This window comes from Lutjanus erythropterus, chromosome 6 (assembly GCF_056507025.1).
Source record: "Lutjanus erythropterus isolate fLutEry1 chromosome 6, fLutEry1.hap2, whole genome shotgun sequence".
NCBI classification, from domain to species: Eukaryota; Metazoa; Chordata; class Actinopteri; order Lutjaniformes; family Lutjanidae; genus Lutjanus; species Lutjanus erythropterus.
In genome coordinates this window covers 16943396-16963140 of record NC_139322.1, presented here as the reverse complement: position 1 = coordinate 16963140, position 19745 = coordinate 16943396, and the positions used below count along the sequence as shown (strand labels likewise).

Sequence of the window (19745 nt, the reverse complement as noted above, 5' to 3'; positions counted from 1 at the left end):
GTCATTTGTGCTCGCAGGAGGTCGGCGGGAGGCTTTTACGGGCCGTTATGTAGCCAGCTAACTGTTCCTGGAAGAGCGTTGGTATCTTTTGATCAAATTCTGCCCCACTCTCCAGTAAGCTGCTTCCTATGAATTGTGGGCTAATTGTGCCATATGGGTTTGTGTGATTGTGTGTGTGGGTGTGTTTGTGTGTGTGTGTGCGCGCGCCTGCATGTGTGTCTGGGCAGGCAGAGGCCTCTCTGTTCTTGATTGATTGTTGTCATCTTGGCGGATTATTGAGTTAGCAGCGAACGTGATAGGCTTACAGCATCTCAGAGGAGAGCATGCACACGCACACACACGTATCTATATACACACACACATCCCTCATGCCTGTACACTTCTTTAATTTCATTACTGGTGGAAATTTTTCAGGGAAGGGGTCCATGGCCATGTGTAATGAAGGAATTTAAAGTATGTGTGTTGGATGGATGAAGGTTCATGCGCATTAGCATGACTATTGCCCTGTACCGGGGGCAGTGGTGCATGTAGGAATGCATGTGTGTAGAGGACATGGTTTGTGTGTTGTGTGTTGTTTGAATAAAAGTGAGCAGTTTGTGTAGCTTTAGACAAACAGAGGGAAGTAAACGAATCATAGAAAAATATTTTATATGCCTAACAAAACTCAAAATTGTTCTTTTTTAAAATAAAAATAGTCACAAATCCAGTTCTCATTCATGCCGAAGATATTTTACAGTTAACCCAAATACTTGAATCAAATTTTAGTTTGCTGATTAGGTGAAGAAAAGATGGAAATGAGCTTCCCCACAAATTAAAATGTCTTCATTCTTTCAGTACCAAGTACACCCAGATAAGACCCCAAGGCTATTTGCATTCATCCAGCTAAATAGAATAAAAGCTCTTTAACAGATTTTGTAGTCTGTGGATCTCTCTTTTCTCCAACGGGATTACTAGACGACATTTTGAGAGCTCAACTCTATAACATGAGAATGTAAACTGCAGTCTTCCTTATGTTATTGTGTGGAGAAAGCTACAATATAAAGCTTTGGCAGGCAGTGTGTATTCAGCAACATAACCTTTAAGCATAATATAATTCAAGTGGTCTTAGAGAAAACTAGATTGCTACTCCTCTCAGCTAAATTTTCAGGCTTTAGAAAATGTGGTATGTGACGAGAGACCGTGGCCAATCACAGGTCGTCCCTGTCCTAAAACATCAGTGTTTCACGACCTGGGATGAGACTCAACAATCAAATATCTTTTTTCCAGATTCAGTTACTGCACCTTTAAAGACCTGATTTTAGACCTTGACTTGACAAATGGACATAGGAGTTCATAAAACACATTCTGTGTATTACTTTTAGCTAACTATGCATGTGCATGGTTGAATGTTGAGTTGAATGTTGAACCCTCTACCCTAATGTTCTCATAATTTTCTCTCGTTTTATCATTGGCTTATTAACACGTCTGCTCAAGCTTAAGAAAAATGCTAATATTTTATTTTTAAAAAAGTCTAGTTCTTTCAAGTCATCTGTCCCAAATCTAAGTCAAGTCTCAAGTTATGAATACCAGATCAAAGTTGAGTGCAGTATTTAATCAGAGTTAGTAAAGTAAGTCTCAAGTTCTTAAAGGCGTGAAGACTTTCATAGTGTTGAAGTGACTGCGATCGTTGTGTGAAGTCACGAAAAAATTAATTTCACAACCTTCACAAAGTTCAAACTCTTGCTCATTCCACAGCCCCCATCTCCATAATCTGATGTTGGAAAGGTATGAGGTATGGAGGAATTAATTTCCAAAACTTGTCGACCACACTGGCAGATTTAGTCTTCCTTTGCCAGTTAGGCATCTTTTTCTCTGCTCTGGTAAAAGTGGATAAAATTTCATTGAACTGTTGCAGCTTTAGGTGTCTTTACGTGTTGGGGTCCCAGATGGATGCCCACCTAATGCTTATGTCCAACACTAATCAGCAATTAAGATGTGCTCATTAATATCATTGATCAGGTATAAAATTGCCTGTCTCACACATTTGTCCTTTGAATTCGATCGGATCAGGACACGGGACTTTATTATCCTTAATGTTAGGCCTTATGTCTTCATAAAATGGAATTATGTCTGATGTTTGTCTAGGCATGCGCCACCACCACTGATGAATAACTCCACAAATATTGGTCATTCACAAGGGTCAGTCCCCCAGCCAATTTAACTGCAGCCTAACTGCGCCTCATCTCCTGCTCAGGTTTTATTGAGCTCTCTAACCGTGACCCAGAGCCGACCAGAAGATGTACGACTCTCTCTTTTGACTTTATTCATTTCCTTCAGCCATTCAATCCAGGGGATAGACAGAGGTTATTAAAAGGGAGGGAGCTCAGTCGTCCTACGTTAGCATATGTCGCTTGTGATTTTCTCAGCATTTTCTCTCATCCCCCAATTTATCTATTTTTTTTACCCATCTTTTTTTTCATAATATGGTCCCCATTTATCTCAATTTTGTTTCCTGGCCCTTATTCATTCTCTTTCTTGTCCTTTTTCAACTCGAGTGAAAGCTTTATCTTTGAATTTCTGAGCTATGCCCTGACTTTGGTAAGATAATGCATGGTCCAGGGCGCAGTTCACTCACCTCGCCCTTTGTCGCTTCACACCCCGTCTGTGGAGTTATTGCCCTCGCCCTCTATGCGAAGGAGTGTTCAATTTTAATTTTAAGTTTAATTATCATTCAGTATTTGATCATCTCCCTCCCCTGCCTGTCACAATGTCTCATCGCGTTGCTGGTAACATTTCCATTACATTAAAAGAGCAGCCACGGCTTTGTAACGAGTGTGTGTGTGTGTGTGTGTTTGCGTGAATGTGCTTGGTGGTGCGTTCCTATCACTGCCGCAGAGACGAGATTCCTCCCTCCCTCATCCATCTTCGAGCGCTTGGCTGGAAATGACATGTCGACACACAAGGAAACACATCGTTGCCTGAGACACACACTCACACACTCACACAAACACACTGGGAATGGAATGGAATTGGATTGGCAATGGAATTCTAATTAAATGGTTCACATGAGCCCCCATCCCCTCCCTGTATTTCCCCCCAAATGGCATGCTAATTGAGTTGATGCAAACAGGGACTCGCAGTCTTAAAGGTTCACATTGCTTTGTTTTGTGTTTTGCTGTTGCACAAAATTTTGCATGCAATGAGCTTAGGTATACCATTTTTATACCAAAATTGGTGCGTACATGCAGGTGTTTTAAACACAGCTAATCCTGCTAAAATAGGTGATTGATCCTTTTTCTATTGCTAGGTAAGCAGTTTGCCTCAACTTGTGTGTGTGTGTGCAGGAGAACAAGGTTATTAAAAGTGTCTGTGTGTTCAGCTTTCAATACTTTAGTAACGTCTGATTGAATCTCTGTGGTGTCATGTTTAGTTTCTCACCCGTTTTGCTGTTTGTGCTTTCAGTATCTGCTTTATGTTACTGACTCGTGTTTGCTTTTGGCTTTCATTTCTTGATTTTGCTGCTTCAGATTGAAAGTCTTTAAATAACAACATAATCTGTAGGAAATAAAATGTTCATCCAACGTTCAGTACCTCAATCTAGGTCAAGCCCTTCATCAGTAAATACACACCTTTGAGCCGGTATAACCTCCGCAGCGCTGGGCTGACACAGAGAGCCAATCTGAGTCAAGCCAAGCAGCACACCTGTATGAAAAGGGAGTAAAAGAGGCGACAAGAATTCTTTGCCTCCACTGAAAAGGGGCGAAAATAGCGCGTACACCCACGGTGTCATTTTTACTGCCAATCGGAGTTGGAGACGGTAAATACCAGTGACTACTGCAGAGTCACTCAGGAGTAAATTGCCAATTATACAGTTTCCCAAGATAAAAGCCAGATGTTAGTGGGAATAATGGGGTTTTTTGTCCAATGTAAAAGCAGCTGTAGAGGAAAGTGAGATAAAGAACGAAAAGAAGGGGGCCTCGTGAATTCATCTTCTTTGTGTAAGAACAACTGGCCTGAAAGGACTCTAAAACTAGGAGTGGAAAGGTTGAGCCTGTGTGCGGAAAACTGTGGAATTTCTCTTTTCATTGTCGAGGGTTTAACATTTCTTATGCACGTACGTGAGCATGTATACACGTTGTTTGCAAGCACATACTTTAATAAGCACCTAAGCTCACAGCAGTGGTATTATTAAAGAAGGCCCTCGTCTCCCGTAAAGTTCCCAGAGCTTTCTCCTTCCTGGAGGCCATTGGCAGGAAGGTTGGAAATGGTGAGCTGCTCTTCAGCTCAGCAGGGGTTGAATCGATAAATCTGTCATTGTTTGTTTTATAAAACTTCCAGTCTTCACCTCTGGGCTCTCCCACAGTCAGGGGCTAAACACTCAAGCTGTTCATGTCAACCCGCTCGATGCAGGATTGTTGGCTAGTCGCTGTGAGGTGAAAAGATATTGTCTTCAATAAACTATATGCGGTACATGATAAAGTTGCCTGTGTGTGTGTGTATGCGGAGCTGTTTCATGGACTGTGTACTGTTTGCAACCCCAGAACGTTCCTCGCAGCTCGCTGTCGCAGCAGGAGAGGCAGTTTGCTTCCACAACATTTCAACCCGATAATATATACCTTGTTTTTCCTCTCTTGCCCTTTTAGGTTTTGGCTTTAGAAAGACAGGTCTTTGACTTCCTGGGTTACCAGTGGGCCCCAATCCTTGCCAACTTCTTCCACATCATCATCGTCATCCTCGGCCTCTTTGGCACTATCCAGTACCGGCCGCGCTACATCGTGGTGGTGAGTACACAAAACCAGGCACAGAATCTCTTCATTTTAGGGGCAAGTCCACTCGGCTTTTGGTGTTGTCAATTTTTACAGGACAGCAAGGCAATGATTTACCGAAGTCTACGGAAATATTGAAGGGTTTAGGATGATTTTACTTTTAAAGGTCTTGTAAAGCAACAATAAATGTTTGTTCTGAATGAATAATGGACAAATAAATAAGCTGTTAATCATAATTAATTAATAAAACTAAATAATTTACAGCTTAAGTCAAAAGTTCATACACTCATGGCCCTGGACTAAACAGAGTCACTGGACTATTTGGAAAATGGGGATGGGGAGTCAGGGGGATTAGTGATATGTTTGTGGCATTAGTGTCGCAAACATGAGTCTTTAATACTCATTTAGACTGTAACACTTCTTCGACAACTGGGTCAGCTAAGTCCATACAGCGATATACGTGTAATGCATAATATTATATGTTTCTTGTCTTGTTCATTCGCTAATGAATTAAGTTTTCTAAACCAAACTCAATTGAACTTTTCTTGTCAAAAGGTCACTCAGTCAACAGCTTTGCAGCATTTGCACATCAGGATGATTTAAATTAAGTGTCCTGATCAGCTGGTGCTAGATTTGTGTCAAATTATTATCATAAATTAGAGGCGGAGGACACATGACTTGACTCAAGTCAGATTTAACTTGCAGATTTGAGGGCTTGAGGCTTGCTTGTCTAACACTGATTAAAGACTCAACTTGGTATTCATGACTTGACAAAGATGACTCGAAAGGACTTGAATTTTTATTTATTTATTTTTGGGAGCTGCTGGGAAGATCATCAGAATTTTGTATGACTTAACTTGTGATTTGCTTGACTTGAGCAATGACTTGAATTGCTTGACTTATAGTAGGGACTCTACTTGACTTTCTTGATTCTCGCCACAGTAACAAGGTAAAGACTTGAGACTTGCTTGTGACTTGCACATGTGTAACTTACCTCTGTCATAAATAGGCCAGTTTTCCAGCGTTACATACCAGGCACAGATTTTGAACCCAGCGTGAACAGCACGGCCAATTATAATTCAGAATCTCAACGAAAGACACTGGTGTCTAAAAATCGTATTGACAGGAAAGAAGCAGATGAGAAAATGGCTTAATCAGCTGGGGCAGTGAGGACGGGGCATCAAGGGCATATCATTTTTAGAGGCCCACTTCCAAACTGAGGGGGCATGGTAGCTATGGCCACCATGAGATTCCTGCCCTGCTCACAACTGAAGACAAGTAGAGTTCACGTGAAACTCTGTACAGTCTGTCACATAATCCTATTCCTCACGTTTTTTTGTTAAGTAGTGTCACATCACTTTGCGTTAGTCCTCTGCCTGAGCATCCGATCAGACATGTTGTTGCCTTTCCTCTCTAATTTCAAAGTGTGCTGCGCTCTCTTGTGCATTGTGCGACACCCTTAAATCACTCTAATCCCATGGTAATTAGCACTAATTAAAGGGGGTGGGGGTGTTGGGGGGGCTAAGGAGCTCATCAGATTTATACTCGGCGTTGAGTTTCTGGACAGAGAAGGTCGTTCTTTGAAACGCAGAGCTGCAGAGCATGTGCTGCCCGACTCCTTTTGTTAGAAAGCATCATAAACATGCTTTTATGCTCTTCAGTTTTTATTTTAAACCATAATATTCATTTTAGACATTAAAAGCCTATTTTGAGCAGCAGCAGAGGCAGCACAGATGGCGATGTTAATGACTGGAAAAGATTGCGGGAGCGACAAAGAGACAGAGGAAAAGAGAGTAAATAAAGAGAGACAGGGGAGATGTCGATGGATAAACCGGAGCCACACAGGATAAGATTAAGAAACAGAGGAAGCAGGAACTGAAGGGGGCGAAAGTAGAGCTATTGTCTCGTGTCAAGTGGAAAATGGGAGTGAGAGCAAGCTAAGGGGTTTCATGATTCAACATGTATGTTTTTATGAAGGTGCTGATTTGCCCTATGCTCTTCCTTTGACGCCACTGACATTTTAAACACTCATTTCATCGTGAGTCAGAGGATTTCACAACCGTCACAATGATGACTCTCTGCCTCTGTCAGTGAATACCACTATGTCTGTGTCTGTCAACAGTTGGCTGTCTGACTGTACAATTTCATAAACGGCTGAAGTCGTGAACTTAATTCTGCCTCAGTCGTTAAAAAATCTGCAGCTACCTCGGCGCACAAATAGTCCTGCTGTACCTCCCAGAACCTTTAAAATAAAAACTGTACTGTCTCTGTGTGTGTATGTGCGAATATTTGTGTCCACCGACTTTATTTAGCCCAGAAGCTCATTCATTCACCTTGCCATTTTCCTCAGTAGCTGTCACATCTTGTTCTGTTCACCTCATCTAGTTCACATGGAGCTAATCCGTCTGTGTCTCTGCTCTCCAGTATACAGTATGGGCCGCTCTGTGGGTGGCCTGGAACGTCTTCATCATCTGTTTCTACCTGGACGTAGGAGGCCTGTCCAAGGTGAGACTTTCAAAATTTCAGTTTGCTTTTTTTCGCCAAATCTTTCGTCATGCATCCGTCAGCCGGGTCGGTGTCTTTGTCTGCACTGTGATGAATGTTCTTACCTCTCTAAGGTCACAGTTGCAGGCTGGTGGGGGAGTGAAGCCTGATTTATTATATTCCTGTGTCCAAGTGTTGCACCACCTGCACTGTAGGGGTCTCAGAAACTCGTCAGAGCTGATGTACGCTCATACCATGGCCTCAAAAAATACCTCTGATTTTTGAGTGCCTGGCAGATGTTTTGTTGAAAGCCCGAAGATTATTGCAGTTCAGGGCAGAATCTCTCTTGTAAACCTGTTCAATAACACTGCAATATATGTACTTTTTAAGCAGGATTTATTTTTCCCTGAAGCCGATGTCATAACTAATTTCACACTTGAGTTTTGAAACTGAAGAACCTCTACATTCACACAGGTTCCCTTAATCTTTCAAAGGGGGTGGCTGACTGCTGACAGTGATCAGCCCAAAACACACATAAATCAGCTGTTTAAGAGGACACTTCAAACAAAATTCTGGTTAACAGTCTTATCGCTATTAAATTACTAAAGGAGATATATTTATCTGCATATATCCATGGCAGCAGTAGATGTAGTTCCCACGTTCTAACACTGTACAGTTAAAAACTATAAAACAGGTAATTGTTTGTTAAATGTTCTACATGCAAAATTTTTAAATATAGATTGACAGATTCTAAGACTTGTGGTAAGTAGCCATGGCATAAGTACTGGCAGGGCGCTGAGGAGTGCTGGGACGAAGCACTATTTGCACAACGACCACTGGAAATGTCACTTTACTTCTTTGTACTCTTTAGTAAAACATTACCTTCACTTCACCTGCTTCTGTGTGTCCACCGTGGCCTCTCTGCTCTGCTGTCCACGCTGTGTGTGTGTATGTGGAGAGAACTCCTTGCATAGTTTATTCTTTTCATGCATTTCTTTTCTGTCTCTAAGTTATGATAGTTTTATCTGACACATCATAAAGTAGCCTAATCTTTATCTGCAACCAGGGTTCAAAATTAACTTTTTTGTCCACCATCCAAATTGCTAATGACTGTTCAGATTTTACCAGAAGAGAATACCATTTCTTTTTTTCTTTTTTCTTTTTGTTTGATGAGTGAAGCACATCAGTCACGAGCAATTTGCATATTTTACCAGTATTTGGCAGCTGGCTAGAGTGCTAATTTTGGCCATTGTCTGCAATTGTGGAGAAATACCAGCTTTAAAAAGAATGAATAGACGTGACAAAAAAGCTGCACAGCATTGGAATATTGATTTAGAATTTGAATGTCAATGTTATGAATGAAGCTTGGAACTATTTGGTGCAGCTCTGGAATCTGCAGCTAGCATTTGTTGATATTTGTGAAGAAAGGCTATGTTTATAGCAATGCAGTGTCCAGTACAAGCTTATTCGTTTGATAGTGAATAATCAGAGAATGGTTCTAGTTTCCAGCAGAATGGGGACAGGTGAGGGCAGTGACAGTTCTCTGAAAGAAAACACACCACTCTCTTCTTTGCCAGGAAAAAGACTCAAGTCCTGAACATTATTCAGCTGTAATTCTGATCTTGTGTCAGTGTTTTCTTATTACGCCAGACATAACTGTTCCAGTAAGAATTGTTGTTGTGAAATATAAAAGCTTTATCAGCACTAAACATATACTAGATTTTAACTATAATTGGTTATGATTCACTGCTACTAGGTGCTTTTTGCTTATGTCAAGCCTGAACACCCTGCTCTGAATAACAAACACATCCCAAGTAAACACCAATACATTGCGGTGTATATAAAGAATGCACAACACAGCCATATAATATGAATCCACTGAATTGTAAATCACTAAGCTTTAGGAATCTGCGTCATACACGCCCACAACTGCAGCACCTCAGCAGAGATGTATAATTTGGCCTTGAAGAGCGTATTCCTTTGAACTGTTTGTGTGGTGTGTCTCTGCTGACCTGTGGGGGACAGTCATCTCCCTGCTGAGTTTCAAGTGCAAGCTCACAGCTTAAAGGAAAACTGCTGTATTTTTTTTTTGGATGCTATTTTCTCTTTTTTTTGTGTGTGTGTATGTGTGTTCAAGCGACAAATGAGGGCAGCAATTTTTTTCCATTTTGTTTAACCAGAAGCAGCTATTTTATGGCTCTCGCCAAACTAACCAGACTCCCTTTGCAAAATTGTAATTTTAACATCATCATCCTCTTTCGAACTCAACCGAAACAAAATAAAACATCATGCCCTTTGATCTTTTCACTGTTCCAACAAGCACCAACTCTAGTTTGGTAGAAATAAACCCTTAGATGATGGTGTTAGATGTGAAAATATCAGGCGAGGAGCAAGAGGTTTGGCATCAGAGATGCAGCAATGATTATTTTAAAATTACAGTTTTGCAAAGGGTATCTGGTTAGTTTTGTGTGCAATAAAACAGCTGTTTCTGGTTAAACAAAATACATCTTACTCTTTACTCTTTTATAATGTTGTCTGACACTTAAAATAACAATCTGAGCCTGTCAGTGGTAAATAGAAGCACTTTTAAGGGACTTATTTTGATGGTGCAAAGTTGCCAGAAGGGATTACATTGTAGCTTAGTTTCACTTCTGCCAGCTTCAGCACTCTCCCTCAATACTGGACCAATCCCAAAAATTGTTGTCCCCATCCATCACTTTGACACAAAAACATGAGAAAATAGGGTCCAGGTTAAAAAAAAAATTACAGAAATTACCCTTTTAATAGGTAGATAATCTGGAAAAAAAAGTCCCCCTCCCAAACCAACTCGCACATACATATATTCTTAAATTTGGATGCACACTTAAATTTAAACAACCTGTAAATTTATCCAAACCCCCTCCTCCTGTCAACTTATCGTCTCCCATTTATTTCCCTCTTCTCACTGCTCCTTTGATCTTTTTTAATTTATTCTGTGTATTTTGTTACGAATCTTGCCCTCTCCTCTCCTCTCTGATCATTGAGAATAATGAATTCATGTCTGCAACGTTCATCTCCCACCAGTTCAGTATAGACAGCCAAAATGAATTTCAGAAACACCTTCCCGAGCTCGGCCGACTTTGTCATTGTGTGATAGACTTTGGCTCCATCAAGTGTGTCCGTCTCTCACTGCATAATGTCTGTGTGTGTCCGCTGTATATGTGCGTGTGTGTTCCTGCATGGTTCCTCCTAGAATAATGAGGCTTGTAGGGGCCAGCTGCTTGGGGCTGAGGCTGGGCATTAACCCGACAGATGGAGCCAGCCTGGGCTCCCAGCTCTGCATATGGTGGCCAGGAGGAGAGCTGGCTAATGGAGCGCGCACACACACACACACACATACACGCACCCACCGACCCACACCCAAACCCACACCCAAACCCACACCCCATGCACACATGCACGAACAAACTTGGCTCACAGCTTTCTGAGGGGTCTGCAACACATTTTATCATAAACCAGAGTCAGCTAATTCTGTCCGACTTGCCTTGACCGATGTTGACAGGACCGTTCTGGAGGGTGTGTTTGCATGTATGTGTGGGTAGGTGGTGTGTGTGTATTGGTGTCAAGGCCCTCAAAATGAGGGGGCAGGTTGTTGGAGTCATATGCCACATGCTCTGTCACCTCCTATTGATCCCTTATCCCCTCCCCCAGCATGCAAGACAGACTGACAGACAGACCCCCGCTACTCTACACACACCTCTGTTTTAAACAGCCCCCCCCCCCCCCCCCCCCCCAGTCATTCACCACCTTGCTTCTTATTCATTCTCTCTCACACTCTGCACACAGTGGCTGCAGACAGAGAGACTTTGGACATGTCTGCACGAAGCTGTCTGAATTTGAAAAAGCTTCTTTCCCTCCAACTTGCTCTTTGAAAAGCTTAGTCACCGAGTGTGAAATACCAGAGATGCTTACCAATAAATAAAACATACGATATGTTAAGCCCCGATTCTTGAAGTGGAAAGAGATAAGTTTTAAACTCTCCCTCAGCATGTGACAGTGGTTACTGTTTGTGCTGGCCAACACCTGTACACAACACTGGATTTGCTTTCCAATTCCTTCAAGCCCATGTAAGCATATTGCTTCGTAAAAGCTATAGCTGGGGTTGGCATTGAGGTCGAGGGGGAGCAATGTGAGGTCAAAACATTTAAAAAAAGCATTCATTTCTTCATTAATTTAGTCTGAAATGGAGACATTATTTTCCCCAGAAAAATGGTGCCTGCTGGCAGGCCGATGAAAGCGAGGCTCATAGGGAGCCAATCTAAATGCGGACAGTGTCGTTATTCTAGAGCATTAAACTGTGCAATCAACATTGATTTCATAATGATAAGTCAAAGTAAAAAAGACAAACAATAAAATACAACAATACAAAGAAATAGCCACTCGTTTAAATAGCAGACATATCATCTATCTGGCAAGAATTTCTGTTATTTGAATGTCAGCCTTTTGATATTTGTGTGTGTCTGTGTGTGTGTGTGTGTGTTCACTTTTTTAGCCAAGCAAGCCGTGTGGCTCTACTGATGGCAGTGTCGTCTGTCTGCCAGGCTGTCTGTTGATCCACCACTTTGGTCCAAATTGAAATAGTCTCAACAATATTTGGATGGTTTGCCAAGAAATTTTGCACACACATTGGTGGTCCTCAGAGGCTTTTCCTCTGGCACCACTATGAGGTTGACATTTTTGGTTCTCCATAACTATTGGATGGATTGCCATGTTTTTTTGTTGTTTTTTTTTTGCAGATATCCAACAGAGGTAGTGAACAGGGTAAACATTACCTGCATTATAACAATAGGTGTACTAGGATGTAAACCCAAGTAAACTCAGTTTATCCACCTCTTTGAAATGAGGCTTGGAGTTTATTCATCTGTTCTCAGATCAACAGTATCAATCAATGAGGGGAAACAGGGTGGGTAAAATACAGTTTGCACACAGTTTATCCACCTCTATATTTACCACTACATCCCTGATTATAAAATTGTCACTATGAGCATTTATATCTTTAAACCAAAGCAAAGTTTTGGGTAAGTACAGCCTCACAGAACTACTCCGTCTTGTTAACCAGCTGTTGAGATTTATATTTATACTTTATTGCCCCAGAGTGCGGTTTGTTTTGCAGCCAATACAACATAAAAGCTGAACCAAACTGATCTGATTAGTGATATCAAAGGATTCACATTCAATTTGACTCAATAAAATGCTGTCAAACCCCAGCACAGCTATAGAGTGAGTGGATCAGTGTTTAGAGAGGAGTAATTTTATATGACTGCACTGACTCTGTCCAGTATAGCCAATCACACAATGCGGCTGTTAGCAGTAACACATTTTTTTAATATATTTACAGTTGAGGACAAAATTATTAGTCCCCCTATGAAATTTAGTTTTTTTTTTCAACAGAGCAAGGAATTTTCAACATAGCATTTCTAATTATACTAGTTGTCTTTAGAAAGCATAAATTATTTCTATTTGCACACAATAACAGAATTATTTCAGAAAAAAACAAAAATTACATTTTATTGAGCTGTAGCACAAACCACTGTTGTGCAATGACGTGCTTTACTCTGTAATGCTCAAAGCTTGTAAAGTCAAGTTAAAACTGAGGGTTATCTTCCAATTTACACACAGTATAAAAACTTCAGTAAGTTAGGCAGTTGTCTTGGCAACGACTACTTTATGATCCACTTAATTTAGTTGCTATACAAGATGAATAAATCCCCATTTTGTTACCTTTACCACCACCTCTGCTATTTGTCTGCATGGGCATCAAATTGGAGCATTCGGTGTCGACCAGTAAACAAATGAGAGACGCGGACTTCAACTTAAACTCGCTCAATTCTGAAACAGTTTTCCTGAAATTTGGTTTATTATAAACTTGAAAAATTGCAGTGTTTGGAATAAAATTCAGTTAGACGGGGATCTAATCAGGTCTGTGTCAAAACAATAACCGTCCGAGTAGCCACAGCCTCCACAGAGACATGCAGACTCTGATGCCAAATTATTTTGTGAGTTCCAGAAAAACGTAGATATCTATTTCTATTGTGTTGTAATACTACCTGGTAGCTTGTAATTGTCTAGATAAATAAAATGTTCTTAATAAATAATAGTCTTTAAATAAGAAGTTTGGACTTATCCCATGTATTGTTTCCTTATACAAAAACAATTAAAACCTTGCATGCATCTAGATAAGAAAACTTTAAAAAACTACTTAAAAACACTATACTGTACTCTATAAAAAAACTTTATTCAAAACTTGGCAAATCACAACTGGTTGCTGTAGATCTGCACTCTACTGAATACATTCTTCCAGTTCCTTTTGTTTGGTGTCTTTAAAAAATACCTAAAATTGATAATGGAGACGAATGTAATTTTTCTAAATTATGTTTTCAGATTCATCCACCTCAGTGTGAATGTTGTCTTAAACATTCTACATCTTTCCTCTCTTTGACCTGTGACACACAGTGACTGCAAACTTTATTTCAGAGATGATAGCGGACCCCCTCCACACAGTCTAACTCCTGAATCAGTATGCAGCCACCGTGCATGCACACCTTTTATGAAATGTAAGTAAACACGAGACGTTCCTCAGAGCCAGAAGAGTCTACAACAGTCGGTTAGCCACTCAAGTTAGCTCCCCAATGTGCTCACACAAACATAAACTCTCTTCTCTGAATTTCAGAAACAATAAATCATGAGAAATAAGATTCTAATCATTTGATGTTTTAGCTTTACCTCGTGTCTCTAGTGATTTCAGTAATAGGATTGTCTCCAAATATGTATTGACTTTTGTTAAAGAAAATAGTTTGAGCAGTATCAGTAGACTAACCTTGAATGTATGATATGGAGGGATTGATTTGTTCTTTGGGGTGCACAGGAGCATAACAATAACACTCCTGACAGTAAGTTGCCAAAAGCTTCTTGAGTATCGACTGCTGATGTACTGCAGCAGTGAGTGCGGCTACAGCTTGGATAGAGATGGCTTCCCTCGCTCGGAGGCTCAATCAATGGCATCTGTCAAGTCATTAGTCTTCACAATCCTACCTATTGACCTTCAGCCGCCCTTGTTTTTGTGACTGTGTGGGAGGACGACAGATTGACACAGGAGGAAAATAGAGACAGAGGATTATGATGAGTGATCGTCATGTAGAAAAAGAGCGATCGTATGCAGTAGTAATTTTAATGTTGTTCATGACTCCTGTTGCATTTATTTCCACTGGCTGCACAGGTCTGCTGTTGAAAGTTTTCACTGCCAGCGACATGCTGTTGATATGTACATGTAAGAGTGAGTGGGGGTGGATCGGAATCAGAGATGTTTCCTGACAACACTTGGCTCTGTTAATAATGCATGTCTTGTCACCAAGGGGCAGATGCGGGGTTAGATTGCTGTATTGGGGTATTGATTGGTGTGAGCGTCTGTACGTCTGTATGTGTGGGCTCATATGGCTGTGTGCAAATTGAACATCGCCAGGGTGCACAAGACATACATGCATAAAATGCTGCATCTGAAAGTTAAAATCAAGAAACTTTCCTCTGAAACACCAAGTCTGTCGGCTCACACTGACTAAAGTCCATGTACTTGTAGCCTGTGCATTCATATGAGTCCTAGGCGGTGTCTTGTGTTGTTAATCTTCAGTTAAAAATATTAGGTATGTTCTTCCAGATTGTGCAAAAAATCAATTACATTATATCCATATATAATACTTAGCCTTGCATATAGTTTTGTTTTTATTTGCACTGTTTTTGAGAGATCCATCTGAGTTTTCTTCCCCAATACAGTGGAGATGAATGGAGTTTCATTTATAATTCTCACAAAAAAACATTCAACAACATCTCTTTCCAGGTCCCTGTTGCTCTATTCCAGATAAACTGCAAAACACACTGTCAGCTGTTTTCATACGGATTATTTATTTGCCAAACTGTTGACTGTGAGGCCTGTGGATTATCCTGAGAGACGCACACATTGTTTCTAGAGGGGCACGTTGCTGTTTAATTTTTCAAAGCTTGAAGCACCACAAGCAGAATTCTGTTCACCTCAAATATATAGCAGAAATCTTAAAGATGATTATCTCAAAAACTGGGCAAATGTGAAGCTAAATGTTACCACTAACCCTAACCCTAACCCTTTTTTTTAATTTTTATTTTCAGTTTTAGTTTAGTTAGGTTTATGCAAGAAAACTATTTGCTTAGATTTAGGAAAAGATCATGGTTTGGGTTAAAATAGGCCATTCCACAGGCTTACTGAGCATTTTTGACAATGACTGTCAAGCCTGACTGTGAATGACTGTCAATGCCAAGCACAGTTGTAGTATCCATACTTACCAACCCTCCCGATTTTCCTCCTATTTCCTCCTGGGATCATAATTCTCCTATATTTTCATTATCACAACTTGTTTCTGACATTGCACAGGGACTCTAAAAGTCTGCCGTTTCCACCCAAACAACAATAGAGCTACATCAAACCTGACATCCGGGAAAAAGAAAAGTTTTAAAGGAAATGGACATGCATTTTCTGAAATACTGTGGTTTCAAAATACTCCCTTATTTTTGAGGTCTCAAGGTTGGCGAGTATGGTGATAGCCAAAACTTTGGGGCGGGGTAACACTTTTGTTTATGTTTGCATGCTGACATTAGAATTTAGCCTCACTGTGCCTAAGTACAGCCTTGCAGAGCTGCTAGTGTGGCTTTGCGTTGTTTGAAACTGGATGAACCAACCCTCTGAGCCAAAGAGAACAGCCATAAAAAACATCCAACATCTACCGCAGGTGTCCAGAGATAAGCTCCCGGCCTCCTGTACAACATGGTTTGCTCATAAAGAATGTATGAATGTACATCATAAGAAATAAATACAGTCCAAGCAAAGAAGTTAATAGTTTTTTTTTTCTGCTTTCAGGACAGTGACCTGCTGACATTCAACATCTCAGCCCATCACTCCTGGTGGAGCGAACACGGGCCGGGCTGTGTGAGGAGAGAGATGCCGCAGGCTCCGGGGGTCCGCACCACAGAGAGCCACTCCTACATCACTGTCATGGGCTGCCTCATGGACTACCAGTACATCGAGGTCATGCACAGCGGCACACAGATCCTCATTGCTGTGAGTACATGTGACTCTACACTCCGTTAACATGCAGACACATACATGTGTGAACATGTCACAGGACCTCATCATATTACGTACTTAACGCCAGCAGCAGCAAAAACACCCAGCGTGGGCTTTCGTGGACGTGAAAGGTGAACATGATGGAAAGGGAGGTGATGTTTTGTTTCCCTTCAAGCACTTTTCTCGATATAATTCCACAGCAGTCGGTTATTTTGTCTATCGCAGCCTCCCTTCCTCTGCCCCGGTCGCTGAATGAAAAATTGATCTGTTGTTTTGTCTGGCTGAGACTTGGACCTGCCAGCTGTTAACAGGTTACTCAAACACTGGAAGGACTGTTATTGTCCTCTTTATACAGCTCGGTTTGAATACATCCTGCCAGCATGCGCATTTGCACACACTCATGTATAACTCACTAGCCTGATATTGGACGGGGGCCAGGACCCTCTTAGTTGCCGACGCAGCAGGTACTTGGGTCGAGACATGAACATTACACACGTTTACTCACAGTATCATGTACGTAAACACACTCACACCTGTTTCTCACACTCATTGTCACTTTAATACATGTGGAGTGGATCTGACGATGGCGGTAGGTGACCGAGGGAAAGAGAGAGCTAATACACAGCAGCTTCATCAGGCTTCAGTCCTATTGGTTTTCATTCTTTCCATCTAATCTTGAGCTAATTTACACCTGGGAGAGCACAGTGAATGCCGTTAACTACATGGCGGATTAGAAAACTAGCAGTATTGAGAAGCACTGGATTGTACCATTCATCCCATCACCCCCGTGGAGAAAGGTAATAAAATGGCTGACCTCACTTTACAGCCTCAACTCTCTCACTGAACCTCATTAAGCCCTTGCTCTATAGGCAGTGAACTGGTTTATTCCTCGCCTCACATGAATGTTTGAGAGGTGGCGACACTTTTTAGGCTGTATTTCTGCATGGTATTGTCCAGTCAGGCATTCAGCAGCATCTCCGTGGGAACAGCTCCCAAGAGGAGCAGGGAAATTGGTCCTGAAATCCCAGCGTCACAAATGGCATCATTTTCCTTGTTTCGTTGCTTCCTCTCAGGCTAAAAGCAGAGCAGCGCTTAGGAAAATAGAGTCCTTTGAGATGTCCACTCTTGCTGTGGTTTGTCCCCTTTCCTTTCTGGTGGAAGACTGAGAAAGAGAGAGCTGAAGGGATGAATGAAAAGGATAAGGAGAAAGTGGGGTGTCCCTTTTGTCTTTGTTCATGGGGTTTCAAGGTCGCCGTGAGAGGCCATTAAATATTTAGTTTGGGCTCCAAGGAGCATGTTTCATTAAGATGAAAAATGTGGATCCATTGGCCAGTAATGGTGGCATCATTGTCATCTATCTGCTCGGATTCATCATGGGAGAAAAAAGCCTTTCAGAAGTGAAGCTTTTGGATTTGGTAAAGTAAGCGCTGTGTTGTTGCCTATGACTGCTACAGGCTACATTCAGCTGAAAAAAGTAACTTGAAGGTTTAAAGGATGAGCTTGGAGTGAAAGCAACCTTTTCAAACTGGGATGATGTATTATTCATTGATTCATCACTGAGGGGAATATTCTGCTCCATTTCTGCCCCCATCCTCTTCTTTGTTGCCTTCAATGAAAAAAGGGCTGCAACTAATGATTACTTTAATTATCAATTGATCTGCCAGTTATTTTTACGGTTCATTGATTTATCGTTTAGTTAAATTGTGAAAAACGCTCATCAGACTTTATCAGAGTCCAAAGTGATGTCTACACATTCCTTCTTTTGTGTAATCATCAGTCCAAAACCCAAAGACCCTTCATCTAGTATCATAACTTATAAAGAAAAGAAGCAAATCATTACATTTAAGAAGCTGGAACCAGCAAATGTTTGACTGTTTTAGACCTCCATGCTCATAACAGCCGTGGCTGGAGGCATTATGTCAGCATTATGTCAGCTTTACGTCAGATTGCCTAGCATACCACTCTTGTTAATGCAATCTCTCAAGAACACCTTAAGAGAATTTCTTCAACTTGGCACAACTGTCCACTTGGCCTCAAGGATGAACTGATTAGATTTTGCTGATCAAAGGTCACACACATCTGTCTCGATCTCCTGAATGCGGTGTCTCACACGCACCTTGAGGAAATGTCCTAAAATTTGGTACAAATTTCCACTTAGACTATAGGTTGAACTGACTAGATCAAGATCTCTGCGACCACAGAACACGTTTTCAAGAATTCAGATGCTAATTATGACAAAATTTTACACAAATGTATTTTAGGGTAAAATGATGAAGCACTGTCATTTTATATCCAAAAGGTCAAAGGTCAACTTTATTGTGACATTATAATGTTCAACTCTCTATCAGTCCTCTGCACTCCTCTGTGAAAATAGTCTCTAAGTGAAGACAGCATGTTTCTTACTGAAATCATACATGTCAAACTAGTGATAACTTCAATTTTGCAAAAAAAAATACACTAAATACTTTTAAAGTGTAAAGAGTAAATGATAACTGGTTAACGGAGGCACACAATGGTGAGGCAGTAATTCTAGTTGCTTGAAAAATGCCTGAAATGATGAATCAACTATCAAAATAACAATTGTCTTTCGATTAACTAATGGACTAATTGTTGCAGCTCTTACTGAAACCCAACTCGTCCATTCATCCTGCAGTGCATTATGCTCTTGATAGGCTTTGATTTTCTACTCATAATAATGACTGATTTGCCCCGTCACTGTAGTCAGCAGAAAATCCACACACATTTTCTCTCTCTCTCTTTATTCTCTCATTGTCCTGTCTTCTTTTGTTCCTGCGAGCCACTTTCACTTTTAAATAAAATAGTCGAGTCTGAGGAAACATCCCCGTCGAGATGGAGGGTAGTTAAGAGGAAAAGGTGGGACAGAGGAGGAGAAAAAAATGTGCAAGATGTGATATTCAGTTTACATCTGTAGACATAACTCTTATACACTAAAGGGAGCAGTGAGAGATGTCAAGGGGCTGTCAGAGCTGCTGCTCAGCTTCACATAAAACAAGCAAAGAAAGTGCTCTCATACATGCACACACACACACACACACACACACACACACACACACACACACACACACACACACACACACATACATATCATATCATTTAGCGTAAGTTATTGCTGCCACAGGCAATACTTTCTTCTGTTGCCTCTCTATTCCCTGGGAACCTGCATTGGGAAGATTGTGTGGAAGTTGATAATGGGAGGAACGTCAGCCTGCGTCATTCTCCCATTCCATTTCTCGCTTCCTATTTTTTCATCTATAACAACCCACCCCATCCCCACTCGCAATCTCTCCATTCTGTCTGTCTTCCTGTCTGCTTTTCCTGCCCGGATCTCACACTGTTTGACCTTCGTGTCAATCAAATTCCCACCAAGT

The 19745-nt window shown here is 41.1% G+C and overlaps 1 protein-coding gene across 3 annotated transcripts in view; it reads left to right on the top strand.

The window, feature by feature from the left end:
* nkain4 (sodium/potassium transporting ATPase interacting 4) overlaps positions 1 to 19745 on the top strand; it is a 65248-nt gene that overhangs the window by 20077 nt on the left and 25426 nt on the right. For all 3 annotated transcript variants that reach the window (XM_084720912.1, XM_084720910.1, XM_084720909.1), the window contains exons 2-4: positions 4623 to 4760; positions 7170 to 7250; positions 16150 to 16350. In XM_084720912.1, coding sequence (XP_084577038.1) covers positions 4623 to 4760; positions 7170 to 7250; positions 16150 to 16350 — 420 coding nt within the window. The remainder of the gene's footprint in view (positions 1 to 4622; positions 4761 to 7169; positions 7251 to 16149; positions 16351 to 19745) is intronic.